Consider the following 18,110-nt stretch of genomic DNA (forward strand, 5'->3'; position numbering starts at 1 on the left):
CAATTTCCTTTTTGTTTTAATTTTACAGGTTATTTTTTTTTAGTTTTAGGTGTAATTTGGGTTTATCTTGTTTTTTAACATCGCTCCATAAACAGGTTGCATCCTGTTGCTTACCTCTTTAGAAGGACTGCAGACCTCGCACACAATTACACATTCACTTACTTTTCATAGGAATATTGAGTTATAAAAAGGGTAGACAACATCCTAAAAGATCTAGTCCCATATTGATTGTTGCTTGCTTTCCATATGCACTGTATCATATTACAAGCTGTACTTGCAGCAAAACATTTTCAGTGTTGCTTGGAGATGGCTGGCCAGTTTGTTGTTATGGAAAGTTAGCATTCCAAAGTAAACTTGAGAGAGCATGAGTTCTTTTTTTATCTTACAGTCGCAAATAGTTGAAGAAAGAATGCAATGAATTTGCAAATTGGTCATACAGAGACACAGCTCATGATAGTCTTTCACAGTCTGGAAACAGTATATTACTGAATTTAAACCAGATCGTTTCACACTGATGCCACATCGGCAGCATGAAACCAGACTTTAAAACTCCTAACTGATCTTGTTCCAATATCAAACTGGTGCTGCTATCAGTTCTATCTGCAGTCTGCAATCCAATCTGCAGCACAACATTATGTTGTATAACATTTGTTCATAAACGAGGGGGCACAAAAGGGCCAACTTTGGCCAACACAGAACGCAACAAAATCAAAATGCATACCAATTAAACATTTCATAAACCTTTTTAATTAGTACAAATCCAGTAAAAAAAACACTTTTTAGATTTTTTAGATCCATTGAATATACCCACTGTCTGCAGCTGAAGACTTCCTTTGGAGAATTCAGCAGCAGTGTGGAGTAGTGGTTAGGGCTCTGGACTTTTGACCGGAGGGTCATGGGTTCAATCCCAGGTGGAGGACATTGCTGCTGTATCCTTGAGTAAGGTCCAGTAAAAACCCAACTGTATAAATGGGTAATTGTATGTAAAAATAATGTGATATCTTGTAACAATTGTAAGTCGCTCTGGATAAGGGTGTCTGCTAGGAAATAAATAATAACTTGTGAACAAAGTCTGCCTTTTCATGTATATTATAACTGCATTGTATTTATTATAGTTCTTTACAGTCAGCACTTGCATATCCGACCCTATGACTTCATTGATGATTAAAAGAGAGTGACACATATCTGATTATTTCATTTTGGCCTGTTCCAATGTCAAAAATACATAGCTGAAAGGACTGTGTTTTAAAATAAGTAGGCTTCCATTTAGATGTACTGTAGTTGGTTTTGTTGGTACAGTACTATATTTTCAGAAGTATTGTAATTCACAACGATATGATTCTGAAAATATCACTTGCCAAAAGAGACGACTGTGGACACGTGGACTGTAATACAGTACATACTTTTAAATCCGGTACGTATTGTAGCAGTATGTAAAATTCCACATTAACAACCCAACAGCAAAATGAAATCAAAATGTTACCCATGCACAGAACTGCGTAAATCTTTAAAAGGTAATGCAATTTAGCAAAAGATAAAAACAGTTTCCAGAATTAAAACAGTATCCAAAGTCAGTATTCAAAATTGCAGAATATATATACACACGAGGAAAAAAAAAAAAAAAAAAAAAAAAACCTGGGCTGTCACGGATAATTAAATAGATTGTAACACTAAAGAGATGGGCTTTGTATCAGAAAACCGGTGACGGGCAAGTGCATTGATTTGTTACATATATATATATATAATGGGGATTGAATTGTTTCTTAATACAAGGACGGTAAAACGTTGTATATCCGAGTGCTGACTGTATAAACTTGTAGGTACACTGTGTCTTTATTGTCAATACATTGACCAGGTGCAGTCTCCAGATCTGTACAAGATACTTTCCACTGGCACACATATTAGGATACCTGATTCTCATTATATTTTTCCTTGTTTTAAATTAGACCAAGGCACAGCTTTTTTTTTTTTTTTACCTTCATCTCATCTGCGTTTCTGTGCCAATGTTCCAATCCATCGGTCACAAGACCCAGTCCTTGTCTGTGCTAATTTTATTGAGAATGGAAAAATCTGGGAATCTACTGTGCAATGATAGAGGCAATTGATTTCCATTTCACTGGTTCACTCAAATTGTTTGCATTTTGCAACAGTAACATGGATTTTTCTCCTTTAAATTTATTTTGTCTACTAGACAAAAACAAAAACATTTTTCTCGGTTTTACTCAGATTTTATGACTTTGTCAAAATATATGACTGATATGTGACCATTTCCCAGTGATTACTGTCTCTATATAATTTGTGCAGGAGACAGTTAAGGGTGAAAATCTGCAGTAAGGAGGCTCTCCAGAATCACCCATAGAGATTGCAAAACATAAGCAATCTATGCAGTAAGCACCTGTAAACTAAAATGCTACCATCAGGCCTCTTTATATCAGATCTACTGTCTTCCCAATAGAGAATAAAACCAATGTTTAACAGAGAAGTGCAGCTTTAAAAAAAGATTAAAAGGAGTACATATAAAACACAAATCGTTTATGATAACAATATTTATTCAATTAACTTTCTATTATAGTAACAGCCAGAGCAATTTGACTATCAATCACCTTATTTTTAACATAAAAGGTTATGTTAAATCACTTTCCTACAGAGAGCATTAGTACCGATGAAAAGGAGCAAAATGCACTCTCAGTGTTAACACTCTGTAAACATCAGTAACGTTGGCATATATTTTTTATATTTAATCAAGTACTGTCTGCCCAAGGTATTTGGGAGTTTAGCGACAGGTATTCTTTCAGGGAAAGAAAAAGGAAAGAAAAAACAACAGTGCTTTGCTAACAAAGAAACAGATTTCTTAAGCAGATATGACCACAAAAGGTTGTTCGGTTACACCCAAAATAATGCAAAGGGTTAGAGCCCTTAACCACCCTTACAGTACATTATTGTTGATAAATTTGATTTGAGTTTAAGAACATGCCACATCTTAGAACAAGTGCGATTCAATTATGCATTTTATAGTCACTTTTGCATTTCAATGAAGGCATGTTTTTAAAGATTATTAAAGTATCGGTTTTCATGAGCTGTAGAAAAAAAAAGTACTGTTAGTTTTTATTCTCTGGCTATAGCATCAGATTGCATAGCACTAACACATGTAGTAATACACTTCAAGTAGCCAGGAGTCCAACAGGGGAGCACACCTGCAATTCCTACTCTTTTACACCCAAATGTCTTTGTAATATCAGAGGTTCAAAATGAAAACAAAAACAGGAAGGCTGACCTTGGTCTACTAGTGACGAAACACAGAAGCAAAATCCATAACCAAAGTTTAATGGAAGCAATCATTTATGAAAATAACTGTTTCTATATTCAGAAAGAATTGATGATCATTTTTAAAAAGCTGCTTTCTTGTTGGGTGCAGAAGACTCTCTTATTGCAGTAATGCGCAGCACTGTTTGCTGAATAGCGACTTCTTTACATGCTTACCAATTTTTTAAAAAAACACTGTGAAAACTTGTCAGCATCCCTATCGTACTTCCTGAAGACTAATGTTGTAAAATATTCTCAGTTTTGTGGAAATGTTACTTAACTGCTAAATTAAGGTCTGGAAATAATAGTTCTGTATAGGGTACAGCTGAAGCCCAAGTCCAGGGCTGTTACAAGGAGCATTGCTGTTACCTCTACTTCATTAAAGTGTATATAAAAAAACTATAAATATATGAATATACTGTAGTGTGCCTTGATTTTTAAATATATGTTTGTTTAAATATCCTAATAGTTGCAGGCAAGTTGACATTCATTCATCTATATACAGTGTGTATATATATATATATATATATATATATATATATATATATATATATATATATATATATATATACACACACACACACACACACACACAGTGCTTTGTAAAAGTATTCAGACCCCTGACCAATTCTCTCATATTACTGAATTACAAATGGTACATTGAAATTTCGTTCTGTTTGATATTTTATTTTAAAACACTGAAACTCAAAATCAATTATTGTAAGATGACATTGGTTTTATGTTGGAAAATATTTTTAAGAAAAATAAAAAAAAACCCTGAAATATCCACTATTAACATGTCTATTTTTGAAAGCATTCTTACTTTACAGCATTTTTTCACATCTGCCTAAAACTTTTGCACAGTACTATATATATATATATATATATATATATATATATATATATATATATATATATTACGGCTGTCAATCGATTAAAATGTTTTATCGGTAGATTCATCTGTGCACATTTTTAATAAAGGTAATGATATTATAGCGGCTGCCCTGCATATTAATACTAAAAAATCAATAGAATCTAAAAAAAAAAAAAAAATAATAATAATCCCAATGGGAATTTGGTCTTTTAAAAGCATTATTATTATTATTATTATTATTATTATTATTATTATTATTATTATTTTAGTAAATGTAACACATTTTCACAGAACAACCGTTCTTTTGGGCCACTGTCAGTCACATACCTAAAAACACGGTTGTTTAATCTACCATTATAGCTACATACTTGGCTTCCTTCCTGTACTACTTCTGCATCTAGCAGAACCTGAGGCACCGAAGAGATTCAGCCGTTCTGAGTCTTGTTAGAGGTACCTGAGAATACTGTGGGTATTGATAAGTGATTGCGTAACATGCTGTCGTAGTCAGAAATCAGAGGAGATAATTCCACATAATTACCTCTATTTGAGGAATTGGTGCCTTCTCAATGCCAGTTCTTGCTTGCCAAGGTAAACAACAGAATCAATTAAGCGTTTTAATTGTCACTGTGATGTATTGTATCCCTACGCTTCTGCTCATCCAGTTGAACATCAGTCCGGGTTTGTCCAAAGGCTTTGAGTTACAGTGGTTCACATGTGACTTTGGGAACGCTCATGTTTTTGTGCTGAATTCGATAGGCATCCTAGATTGCTGTAGCCAGTCCTGTTCCATATTGCCTTTTCTGTACTGAACAAATACCGTTCCAGCAGTATCCTTTTTTTAAATTAACAGCTACCAGTCATAATTTCAATTTTGGAATTGACGAGTATATAAGAATGTTTACAAATGAGAGGAGGCCATTTGGCCCATCTTGCTCATTTGGTTGTTAGTAGCTTATTGATCCCAGAATCTCATCAAGCAGCTTCTTGAAGGATCCCAGGCTGTCAGCTGCAACAACATTACTGGGGAGTTGGTTCCAGACCCTCACAATTCTCTGTGTAAAAAAGTGCCTCCTATTTTCTGTTCTGAATGCCCCTTTATCTAATCTCCATTTGTGACTTTCAGGTAAAAAAAAGTCCCCTGGGTCGACACTGTCTATACCTTTTAGGATTTTGAATGGTTGAATCAAATCGCCGCGTAGTCTTCTTTGTTCAAGACTGAATAGATTCATTTCTTTTAACCTGTCTGCATACGACATGCCTTTTAAACCCGGGATAATTCTGGTCGCTCTTCTTTGCACTCTTTCTAGAGCAGCAATATCCTTTTTTAACAAGGTGACCAGAACTGAACACAATATTCTAGATGAGGTCTTACTAATGCATTGTAAAGTTTTAACATTACTTCCCTTGATTTAAATTCAACACTTCTCACAATATATCTGAGCATCTTGTTGGCCTTTTTTATAGCTTCCCCACATTGTCTAGATGAAGACATTTCTGAGTCAACATAAACTCCTAGGTTTTTCATAGATCCCTTCTTCAATTTCATTATCTCCCATATGATATTTATAATGCATATTTTTATTGCCTGCGTGCAGTACTTTACACTTTTCTCTATTAAATGTCATTTGCCATGTGTCTGCCCAGTTCTGAATGCTGTCCAGATCATTTTGAATGACCTTTGCTGCTGCAACAGTATTTGCCACTCCTCCTATTTTAATTTTAATTTAATTTTAACAAGTTTGCTTACTATACCAGAATCTAAATCATTAATGTAGATTAGGAATAGCAGAGGACCTAATACTGATCCCTGTGGTACACCACTGGTTACCTCGCTCCATTTTGAGGTTTCTCCTCTAATCAGTACTTTCTGTTTTCTACATGTTAACCACTCCCTAATCCATGTGCATGCATTTCCTTGAATCCCTACTGCGTTCAGTTTGAGAATTAATCTTCTATGCTGGACTTTGTCAAAAGCTTTCTGGAAATCTAAATAAACCATGTCATATGCTTTGCAATTATCCATTGTCGATGTTGCATCCTCAAAAAAATCAAGCAGGTTAGTTAGACACGATCTCCCTTTCCTGAAACCATGCTGACTGTCTCCCAGGATATTTTTACCATATAGGCAATTTTCCATTTTGGATCTTATTATAGTTTCCATAAGTTTACATATAATAGAAGTCAGGCTTATTGGTCTGTAGTTACTTGGTTCGGTTTTGTCTCCCTTTTTGTGGATCGGTATTACGTTTGCAATTTTCCAGTCTGTCGCTACAACCCGTGTCAAAAGTTGCATGATCATGGTTAGCTTTTTGTAAATAACTTCTTTCATTTATTTGAGTACTATTGGGAGGATCTCATCCGGCCCAGGGGATTTGTTTCTTTTAAGAGCTCCTAGTCCCTTTAACACTTCTGCCTGTTATTTAAAACTGGATAGGAAAAGGTTGACACGTGGGGCATGTTGTCCGTGTCCTCCTTTGTAAAAAACTGTGAAAAGTAATCATTTAATATATGATTTTGCCATTTGTGTCTCTTAGACATTTAACCTCCTCTTTGAAAGTTCTCTTGCTGTTATAATATTGGAAAAACATTTTGGAATTGGTTTTAACCCCCTTAGCAATGTTGATTTCAATCTCTCTCTTGGCCTTTCTAACTTCCTTTTTGACTTGTGTTTGCAGTTTCAAGGACTCTTTCTATGTACTTTGTTTTTGGTCCTTTTTAAACGCTCTGTAAAGTGCCTTTTTTGGCTGAATATTTTTTTTAATTGATCTATAAAACCATTTTGTTTTAGATTTAGGATTTGTTTACTTTTGGGATGTAATTCTTTTGCACCTCTAGTACTACATTTTTAAAAAACAGCCATCCTTTTTCTGTGGATGTTTTCTCTATTTTACTCCAATCTACTTCTGTTAGTCTCTGTTTCATACCTTCATAGTTTGCTTTTCTAAAATTGCAAACCTTAGCTTTAGTCATTACTTTTTGGGTTTTAAAAATCACTTCACTTCTTACTTGCTCATTGTGATGTATTGTATCCCTATGCTTCTGCTCATCCAGTTGAACATCAATCCAGGTCTGTCCAAAGGTTTTTCCTGTGTAAGAGAAGGCATTTGTGGTGTATACCTCAATTTATTCTGAGAAAGTTCTTCTTGAAAATTGATTCGTAACCAAATCGACTACAATGTCTCAGCTGTCTTATGATTTATTTATTTATTTTTAATTTGTTCAAAGTAATATTTCAAATTACTTTTAAGTTCTCAATATAATTCTCAATAATGGTCTCTATAATAAAGCAATATCATGCGAAATTCAGCTATTCTTACGCCCTACCCAGGCATATTTATGTCCCGCCTCTGCTCACTAATGATTGGGCAGCTGTAAAACCTGGGCAGATCTTTGACTCTCCCATTGGTTAAACCTACTAAAGACCTTCAACTGTTTATGTCCTACCTCCGCTCACTTATAACTGGAAAGCCGAGGAGAAAATGCAGATCTTCAATTGGTTTATTTTATTTTATATACAAAAATTAAATTCTGCATGATTAAATTGTAAAACAAATTAATCTGCGATCAACTGTAGTTGATTAACACCGTGTAACAGTTTTTTTTTTTTTTTTGGTTCCTGGGTAGTAAGTGTTATTTCCTAATTGCTTATGCCTCAAAAGTATAGAAAATGGCTATTATTCCCCACAAACTTTGCTTTTGTGACCAGGACAGTGATATTTTGAAATTTACCGATTTTCCAGAACATTCCAGATAGATTCAGTGCTGAGTAAACTTGGAGTAACTTCTAGAACTTTCCAGTAATATAAATAGTAGTATAAATACAGCCCACCAGTTCAGTTTAGTTCCAGCTGCCTAAGTGGATACATATCTGCATTTTTCTGAGATGGCATCAAGAGGCTGCAAGCATCCGGCAGGCGCATTTTGCTATGTCTGCGGACAATTTATCAAGGCAAGAGCGAAAAAGTACTCCGTGGAAGCATCTGCTAAGATGTGTGAGGCCTACAAGGCATATTTCGGCATGCCTGTCGGGGATCAAGACGAACCCTGGGCACCTCATTTCACCTGCGAGCACTGCAAAAAAACTCTGGAAGGTAAGATGGACAATTGTTGCTCAGAATTTTGTTATAAAATTTGTTAATTTTTAAAATTGTAAAAGTTTTTCATTTTAAAATGTTTTACAATTTTCAATGTTATTGAAAAAATATATCATATACGAAAAATGTTGCGAGAATCTCTTACACATTAGTCATGGGTGAAATAAATGTATTTTTGTAGGATGGTACAGAGGGGAAAAGAGAGCCATGAAGTTCGCTATCCCAAGAATTTGGCGGGAACCCACTGACCACTCAAGCAACTGCTACTTCTGCATGGTGGACCCTTCCAAACGTCGGACTGGCAAGAATGCACCTGCTATCACGTATCTGGACCTTCCTTCATCCATCGCCCCGGTGCCACACTGACATGAGCTCCCCGTACCCACTCCTCCGGAGAGAGAGCAGCCGTCTTTAGAAGAGAGCAGCAAGTCAGAGAGCGAGGAAGACGTTGTAGATCCAGATGACAATTTCAGAGGTGGAGCTGAGGAGAGAAACCCATACTACCCCAACCAAAAAGACCTCAACGACTTGATTAGAGATCTTGGTCTCACCAAGTCCAATGCCGAGCTTTTGACGTCTAGGCTCAAGCAGTGGAACTTGTTGGATGAAAGTGTGCAAGTCGCAGATCAGAGGGAGCGTCACCAACCTTTTTCCAGCTTCTTCACCCGTCAAGATGGGCTCTGCTTCTGCCACAATGTGACCAATCGGAATCGCCTGTAACCAGAAATCTCGAAAAACTACTCACTTCTAAATCTTTTGTAGTCATTTTTGTATTACTTTAGTATAAATACATGTTAATTTGGATTCAAATGTTGTTTTTTTCTGACTTTATGTGAACAAAAAGACACAAATTCGCCCGTTTTCTCATTGGAAATAGGTACATTTCAAAATATCACTGTCCTGGTCACAAAAGCAAAGTTTGTGGGGAATAATAGCCATTTTCTATACTTTTGAGGCATAAGCAATTAGGAAATAACACTTACTACCCAGGAACAAAAATTGTGTTACATAGTGTTAATCGGTCAGTCTGAGTAATCTATTAATTAGAGCTATCCTTATATATATATATATATGTATATATATATATATATATATATATATATATATATATATATATTAGGGCTGTCAAGCAATTAAATAAATTGCCATTAATCTTGAGATAAAAAAAATGAATCTCAGTTAATCTTGGTTTTAATCGCATATTTAATTGATACAATTACTGCAACACTCATTTAAGTTTGCTTTATTACTGATGCTATTAATAATAATAATAATAATAATAATAATAATAATAATAATAAATTATCAAAACCTAAATAAAACAAAATATTCACTGCGTAAGAGTTATATCCTCCATAATTGTTAATAATATTGTTTAAAATATGTGGTTATTGAAATAAAACAAAGCTACAATGTTAACAGGTCTGCAGTCGCTAGCTATCCAACAACACTGGTTATACTATATAAGTATCATACTTTGCTTGATTCATGGGTTTGCAGCAATTCTGAATTTCTAAAAGTACTCTGTCGAAACTGACAGGCTTCATTTGTTGTCTGTAGCAGAAAAACTACTAGAGTGTATTTTGAGAAGTGAAAGCATGTTTAGCACGCAGGTGGTACAGCAGACTAGATGCACATCTGTGATACTGGAACTCGCTTTGACAGTAGGTACAAGTAACCCTCTTTCTAACTAATGAACCGTCAGAAAGTAAACAAAATAAAATAAACGTCCCAGTCCTTCAGTTTGAGTGCTTTACTAGATAATGCAGTTCCGTTATTAATTTTATATTCTAATGATGACTACACTCATTCAGTCCTGGCATGCACTAAAATGGTGCCGCAGGAAATGAATTACGGTATGCCAAGAGGGACAAAACAGGAGTGCGATTAACGTGCGTTAAAAAAATTCTCCCAAAAAATTAAAATGTTAATCATAGAAGTTAACTGCGATAAACTGACAGCCCTAATTTTATATATATATATATATATATATATATATATATATGCACTTCACTAGTCCTGTTTCATAAAGAAAAGACATCAGTTGCCAGTTGAATCATTCTGTGATTATTCTTTTTTTATATATTAAACTGATTACTTCTTTGAGAAATAAAATATTAATATTGCACTTAAGCTTTATTCCAGGTGTTAATATTGAAAATGCATGTTGTGTTTAAAAAAAAACAAAAAAATGCAGCCTCACATAAAAAAAAAAAAAAAAAATAACAATAATTCAAATCACAGAGCTATTTGGGTAGCTTATTTCTTAGAGCTGTTACTTTTGCCTTGCTCCCAGAAATCTCGATCCATCCCACCCATCTTTAACCAAAACATGTAAATTGTTTCACACACCACATTACAAACGTACTGTCCAGTTCTGTGCTGCTGCTTCAGTACCACATTATTGTTACATTACCTTAAGGGACACAATAACACAAAGGGGTACTTGGACTTAAGTTAAATACAGACTTATTGAAATGGAAGCATTGACCGATAAACCATGAGAAATTGCTTATTTGTTTTCTCCTCCACACAGACTCGCTCGCTATCTTTTTGGTCTGCTATGGTCTCCCCCCACCCCTCCCTTCCAAATGTAGCACATCGTAGTGACCTCTGCAAGGGTCCGAGACTCATTGCAATACCTCTGCAAGGGTTTTCTCCTCCTTTCCCCTCAGATGTGGGAGCCATAAATCCATCCCCCCCCCCCCCCCCCCCCGACTCCCAGATCTGGGAGCTTTCAGATTATCAGCGTTATAATGATCATCATTCACACTAACAGTATATGTTACACAGATCTGCTCCAGGGAGTCCACTGTCAAAGAATGATGCAGCATCTGCAGAGGCGCTGGCCGCTGCCGCCCACTGAGGGAGGAGGGGTGACAGGGGCGAAGTAGGCATGAACCTTGATCTCTGGCAGGTGTGCCTGCAAAAAAAACAAAACAAAAAAAGAAAAACAAAGGTTGGACAGCTCTGGTAAAATATTCATAACTATTAAAACGCTCAATGTGTACAATTTTGAAATACTCAAAGTTCAATGAGAAATGTTTTGACTAGAAGTCTTACTCAATGCCTTGGCGAAGCCCTTCCCCTTACCCGGATCCTCTTGATTCCCACGCGGGTCACCTGCTGGCAGTCGTACAGCTCAATCCTCTCCAGATTGGGGCAGCTCTTCAGGTGCTCCAGGGTGACGTCAGTGATCAGGGGACAGTTGTCCAGCTCCACCACCTGCAGCCGCTCGTGTCCGCAGGTGCTGTTACTGAGGTGGCGGATACCGTCATCCGTGATGAGCTCACAGTGAGATAAACTCTGAAACACAGCGGCTTACTTTAAAATGTATTCACAAATGATGTGCTACATGCATGAAAAGTAACACACTTTTTTTTCTACACCCAGATAAGGCTGTGTATACTACCTGCAGTAAACTGAAATGTTTCAATAATGGGCGGGCCCAAAAAATACTGGTACAGTATTGTGGCAGGGCAAAAGCCCTTAATGTATATAGTGTATGTGTGGGAATGTAAGGTTGGCAGGGATGGGGTTAAATCTGTCCCTGCCAACAATGGGGCGTGGCCATTCCCCAACTAGGTAATTGCTAATTGGGGAGTGGCCACCTGTCTAAAAGGAAGGAGAAATCCTCTGTTTGTTGGAGGAATTTGGGGTGAGTGTTTGTGCTGTGATTTTTGCAAACTTTATAGTGAAGGCAAATGTCTAGCCTGTATAGTTTTGTTTTGTTTAACCTTTTGTTTTGGCCCTCGTGCCAGTTTATTTTGTGCCTGTATTTTGCTTAATAAACGTGTGCATACACGCTTAAAACTACAGCTTTCGGTCTTCGGGTCCGTGATGCTACCCTGTCACATGTATGTATGTATGTACATTATTATATATATAAACCAATTACTTTTCAACTGGATGTTAAACATTACTTCACATATAATACAGTAAGTTAGTAAAAATAGATACATAAATAGAAGTTATTTGCACACATGTGCTTCTGAGGTTGAATAGATAACATTCATTTAGTATTATTGGTGATATAAGGTTAGAGGTTTGTTACTGTATATAAATAACAACTCTCAATTGAATGTCGACTGCTTTCTTTCTCTATTGTCTCTTGTTCCATGTAGTGAGGAAATGTACACTGTACAGTATTCTTTTGGCAGGAAGCCAAGTCCTGTTATGTGCATTACTGACTCTCTAGTTTCTCAACAAGCGATTGTACACCAGCGCTGGCACACAAGTACCAGTATGTAAAGAAAAACAAATCTACAGCCCGTCTTTGCTGAAAAAAAAAGTTAGGTTCTTTAATAATGAACAGGAGTGCCAGTCAGTCAGTAGGCGATTGCAATGTAACACAACAATACATCAGCTGCTTAATGTTCGTTTATAGTTTACAGGCTTTCTAAACGTTTATAACTGTAAACTAAACAGAGGCATTTACACATTTAAAGGTGGGCCCCTTCCACCTAGATGTGTATGCCACTTATGGTAAAAGCCCAGTTTATTACATATTTGTTGTCATGAATCAAGTACTTGATGGCATCAATTATTTAATGAAATTGTCAATGAAAAGCGGGAAATTGACTTTTAAAAATGTTACTAAGAGCACAAATAAGAGGAGAGAGAAAACTCACCAGAGCCTGGAGTCTAGGACAGTGAATAGAGAGCTGGACAAGAGTGTTATCGGTGACCTGTGGAAGACAGATGAGAGGGAGGAGCCCTGTATTAGAAAGACAAGCGTCTCCAACCAGGTAGCATGCTAATAATAATAATAATAACAACAATAACAACAACAACTAGAACTGCCAGGCAGTTTTACGGCTTCCAAGCTCAGTACCAGTAGGACATTTTGGCAAGCTGTAGCATTGCAGCACAAGTGTCAGCAACAGATCAGTTTTATGGAGCGGTTTCAATTCAAAATACTGCATTAGTTCATTATCGCCCGATGCTTTATAACTTTAAACACCTTAGTAACCATAACCCTATCTACACACTGTAAGGAGTTATAAGCTAATTTTACATTTAACCTTATGGAGAGGTCAAAGGTCATGATCAAGGTATCCTATCTGTGTTCTATAGTAACCATTAACCTATCTACACTTTGTAAGGAGCTAGTTTTACATTTGACCGGAGATTTCAAAAGCTTTTAAAGAAATGCGTCAGGTGGCCATATTGGTTTACGTACAAACACCATTTTTGAAAAAGTCAATTGTATTGACACAGGGATGATGCTTGTCAACTTTGGAGTTAATCAACTAAACCTGCGTTCAACTGAAGCGGTTTTAAATTTAAGAACGAAATGTAGGTCTGGCCGTCATCTTGCTTTACGAAAGAACACCATTTTGCCATATTTGAATTCCATTGTCCCCAAGATGACGCCTACCAAGTTAAGAGTTAGTTGGTTAAACGGTTTGCAAACAGAAGCAGTTTGATGTTTGGGGTGTGCTTTGGCGAATTTGGAGGCAGCCATTTTGATAGTAAAATTCATCGCAGCAACTTCTTCGCAAACTTGAAGCGGGCTTGGTTGCTGATGACATATGCCTGTTTACCGGTTCCCAAGAAGAAGATTTTGAAAGGTTTTTCCAAAAAATGCATCAGGCCGCCATCTTGGTTGACGCAGGAGCGCAATAGCGCGTGCGAACAGGAGCAGTTTAATGTTTTGGGAGGAAAAACGACAATATAAAAAAATATATATCTTTACAATAACAATAGGCTTCCCAAGGCAGCTTGGAAGCCTAATAATAACAATAGTGATTGAAAAACAACACTTGTATTAATAACAGTGGTGTGTATGGAGTTCAACACTACAGATTAACTCCCTGTGCACTGCATTCAGTGTTTGGGTTCTTGTTCAGAAACAGATATACAGGCACCTTTCAAACTTCTATAAATCTCTGAATTAACTCTTTATGGCTAACAGCTCCAGGTATTGTATACAAGGCACATAATTAGAGCCCCGTGACAAACATTTTTTTTTATTAAACATTACATTTTAACAAACAGACTTCACACAGAAAAATAATTTAGTTACCATAATTTCTCATTAGCAGCAGTAATGGTAATGTACAGTCCCCCCACTCTTTTTAATCAACTGCCTATTTACAGTAAATACTGCCCATGCCCTCTATAAAAATACAATAAGATCAAATAAAAAATATATATATATATTGTAAAACGATTGCACTCACTTGCGTTCGTTGCCCCTTTAAGAACTTGACCCAGCAGACAGAAATTGGATTTACAGCGCGTTTGCGCTATTTTTTTTTAATAAACACAAACAAAATAAATACAAAGCAAAACAAACACCTAGCTCCTCTTGGAGCGTTAACTCAACTTTCAGGACCCTTCCTAACACGGGACAGCTAAGCTGTTTTCCCGTCTTCACAAAACTTAACCACACAGGTTTGCACTATACCTTTTTTTATCTCGGGACTGCCAGGAAGCAGAGCACTCCCTTCTGCCGCCTCCTCCTTAGCAGCCCCGAGCAGACTGCCTGCTCTCCTTTTAAACCCCGCACCTGGGCCTAATTTCCAATAATGCCCAGGTGCGGATGATAATTAATAATAAAACAATTAAACTAAACAATAAAACAATTAGCAAATTAAATGGAACAATAAAGCAACACAAATCAAACAAAAAGGTGCATTTTCACTTTTTTTTTTTTTTTTTTTTTTTTCCTCTTTGCAGGGAGGTTTTAACCCCCTCCCTGCCGTCTCTCACAACCCGCTATATTACAATATATATATATATATATATATATATATATATATATATATATATATATATATATATATATATATATATATTGTAATATAGCGGGTTGTGAGAGACGGCAGGGAGGGGGTTAAAACCTCCCTGCAAGGAAAAAACATGTGGGTATGCACCGTTTTGTATTGCTTTATTGTTTCAATTGTTTGCTTTAATTGTTTTATTGTTAATTGTCTTCCGCACCTGGGCGTTATTAGAAATTAAGCCCAGGTGCGGGAGTTTAAAAGGAGTGCAAGCAGTCTGCTCGGGGCTGTTGAGTGGAAGGAGGCAGTAGGTGCGCTGTCTCCGAGTAGCCAAGAGAAGAGAAAGTAAGTGCTGTTTAAACCAGTGTGTTTGTAAAGACGGGTAAACAGCTTAGCTGTCCCGCGTTAGTCAGGGTGTTTCCTGTAAGTCGAGTTAGTGCTCAAGAAGAGCTAGGTGTTATTTTGATTTGTTGTATTTTGTTTGTTCCTGTTTATTAAAAAAATTGCGCAAACGCGCTTTAAAAAATCCATTTCTGTGTGCCGGGTCCATTCTTAAAGGGGCAACGAACCCGAGTGGGGTTAAACCTTTTACATTTGGTGGCAGCGATTGTGGGCGCCCCTGGAGACCCAAATGGATTTTAAAGACTTAATTGAGATGTTCAATAAAAACACCGCTGCTCAGGTGGAGCAGATTAAGAAGATGGAGAGGCAGAGACAGGAGCTGGGCGGGGCCCCGTTGAGAATACAAGAGCGGGAGCCAACGGAACTGGAGCGGCTGCTACAAAAGTGGGAGCTACCGTCCCCAGAGCCCAGAGGGGAGGAGCTGCTGCTTCCAGAGCCCAGAGGGGAGGAGCTGCCGCTGCCAGAGCCCAGAGGGGAGGAGCTGCCGCTGCCGGAGCCCAGAGGGGAGGAGCTGCCGCTGCCAGAGCCCAGAGGGGAGGAGCTGCCGCTGCCAGAGCCCAGAGGGGAGGAGCTGCCGCTGCCAGAGCCCAGAGGGGAGGAGCTGCCGCTGCCAGAGCCCAGAGGGGAGGAGCTGCCGCTGCCAGAGCCCAGAGGGGAGGAGCTGCCGCTGCCAGAGCCCAGAGGGGAGGAGCTGCCGCTGCCAGAGCCCAGAGGGGAGGAGCTGCCGCTGCCAGAGCCCAGAGGGGAGGAGCTGCCGCTTCCGGAGCCTAGGGAGGAGGTGTCGAGCGTACCTCCACCACAGCCCCGACCACCACCCCTACGGTCCAGTCCGGTGTCGCTGCGTCCAGTCCCTCACCCCTTGCTCCTGGACACCCTGTCGGTTAGCCTGGACCTCCCTTCACTTGACCTGGAGCCCAGGAGTCGGCAGGATCGGGCACAGTTCTCCACCTGGTCCCCTGCTCCGCTCCTCCCGGACATTAAGACGTCGCTGTGCTGCTCCCAGACGTCGCGTACGCTCCCCCTGGTCGCTACGTCGCTCCCCCTTGCTGACCGGACGTCGCTGCACTGGGTCCCAGCTGCAGACCTCTGCCCGCTACTGCAGCCTCCAGTGCCCCGGTTGTCGTGCCGGTCGCCCCTGACGAACCGGTGGGGTCCCTCGTCGCTGGTGCGCGGTCCCTACCTGGCTGACCCAGGACGTGGACCGATCCACCCTCGAGTTCGCCCGTGGAGGAGGGCGAAAATTGACATTTATGGACTCGAGGGTGGGTGGTTATGTTTTAGGGGAGGAGGTGGCCGTCTCATGGCCGGTGTCTTGGAAAGACAAGGGGGGGGATATGTAATATAGCGGGTTGTGAGAGACGGCAGGGAGGGGGTTAAAACCTCCCTGCAAGGAAAAAACATGTGGGTATGCACCGTTTTGTATTGCTTTATTGTTTCAATTGTTTGCTTTAATTGTTTTATTGTTAATTGTCTTCCGCACCTGGGCGTTATTAGAAATTAAGCCCAGGTGCGGGAGTTTAAAAGGAGTGCAAGCAGTCTGCTCGGGGCTGCTGGGTGGAAGGAGGCAGTAGGTGCGCTGTCTCCGAGTAGCCAAGAGAAGAGAAAGTAAGTGCTGTTTAAACCAGTGTGTTTGTAAAGACGGGTAAACAGCTTAGCTGTCCCGCGTTAGTCAGGGTGTTTCCTGTAAGTCGAGTTAGTGCTCAAGAAGAGCTAGGTGTTATTTTGATTTGTTGTATTTTGTTTGTTCCTGTTTATTAAAAAAATTGCGCAAACGCGCTTTAAAAAATCCATTTCTGTGTGCCGGGTCCATTCTTAAAGGGGCAACGAACTCAAGTGAGTGTAATCGTTTTACAATATATATACTGCCCTCCTATTGTGGGGTTGTCATAATAATTGCACATACAGCAATCTACCCATTTAAATAAACGATAGGAATTGTATTTCAATCCCATTGCACTGAAGCAGTATACAACAAGCTTGGGGTTTCTCAGTATTTAAACACTAAGAAAAGCAGATTCATTCATTCAAAATCATTCAAAACCAAAACAGCATTTGCTTCAGTGCAAAGTTTGCATGACTTGAAATAAAACAAAGAATGAGCATACTAATACAAAATACAAGCAAACAAGCCATATTTTCCCCAAAAGCAATTAACAGCTAATGCTTAACGACGGCGTCTTTCGACTCCCATTCCAGCCGACAGTTGCAAAATCTGCACATCATTATTTTGTCACAGTAAGCTGCATACATCCCCTCATGCTCAAATTCATTGCAGCGTTGTTTAATTGTTATGCGCGGGTTAGGCATTTTAGAAACAAATGTCTCTTCTCTTCCATCACAATTTGAATTCCCAAATGACTCGCTTCAATTTATACATTTGCACAAGTGCTAGTCAGAGATTCCTTTTGCTTTCAGACCATGTCTATTGCAAGTATTTATTTAAAGTACTTTTAGTATAAACCTCGCAATTTAAAAATGTAATTCTGTTTGCTTTATAATGATTTTTCATTTTATATGTTGCATTTGGTTTTATTTCGTATTTGTGAAAAACACATGGCTCTACACATAATGCACATCTACTAACATTATCTACCAGGCATGTGATGTGTCATTATGTTTAATTCCTACGTGTTTTCTGATAGAAACAGTTTAATAAGCTAATCCCTGGAGCCAGCATTACACTTCAGCCATTAACACCAGACAGAAGGA

The 18,110-nt window shown here is 38.5% G+C and overlaps 1 protein-coding gene across 3 annotated transcripts in view; it reads right to left on the reverse strand.

The window, feature by feature from the left end:
* Positions 1–1,736: 1,736 nt before the first annotated feature.
* LOC117435506 (F-box/LRR-repeat protein 2) overlaps positions 1,737–18,110 on the reverse strand; it is an 89,178-nt gene continuing 72,804 nt past the window's right edge. For 2 of the 3 annotated variants that reach the window (XM_034058755.3, XM_059012883.1), the window contains 3 exons: positions 12,903–12,959; positions 11,365–11,577; positions 10,983–11,194 (listed from right to left, as the gene is read on the reverse strand). In XM_034058755.3, the coding sequence (XP_033914646.1) occupies positions 11,087–11,194; positions 11,365–11,577; positions 12,903–12,959 (378 nt within the window). In that variant the 3' untranslated portion in view covers positions 10,983–11,086. Of the gene's footprint in view, positions 7,264–10,982; positions 11,195–11,364; positions 11,578–12,902; positions 12,960–18,110 lie in introns of those variants that run through there. The other variant, XM_059012882.1, reaches the window with a different exon arrangement.

This window comes from Acipenser ruthenus, chromosome 3 (assembly GCF_902713425.1).
Source record: "Acipenser ruthenus chromosome 3, fAciRut3.2 maternal haplotype, whole genome shotgun sequence".
NCBI lineage: Eukaryota > Metazoa > Chordata > Actinopteri > Acipenseriformes > Acipenseridae > Acipenser > Acipenser ruthenus.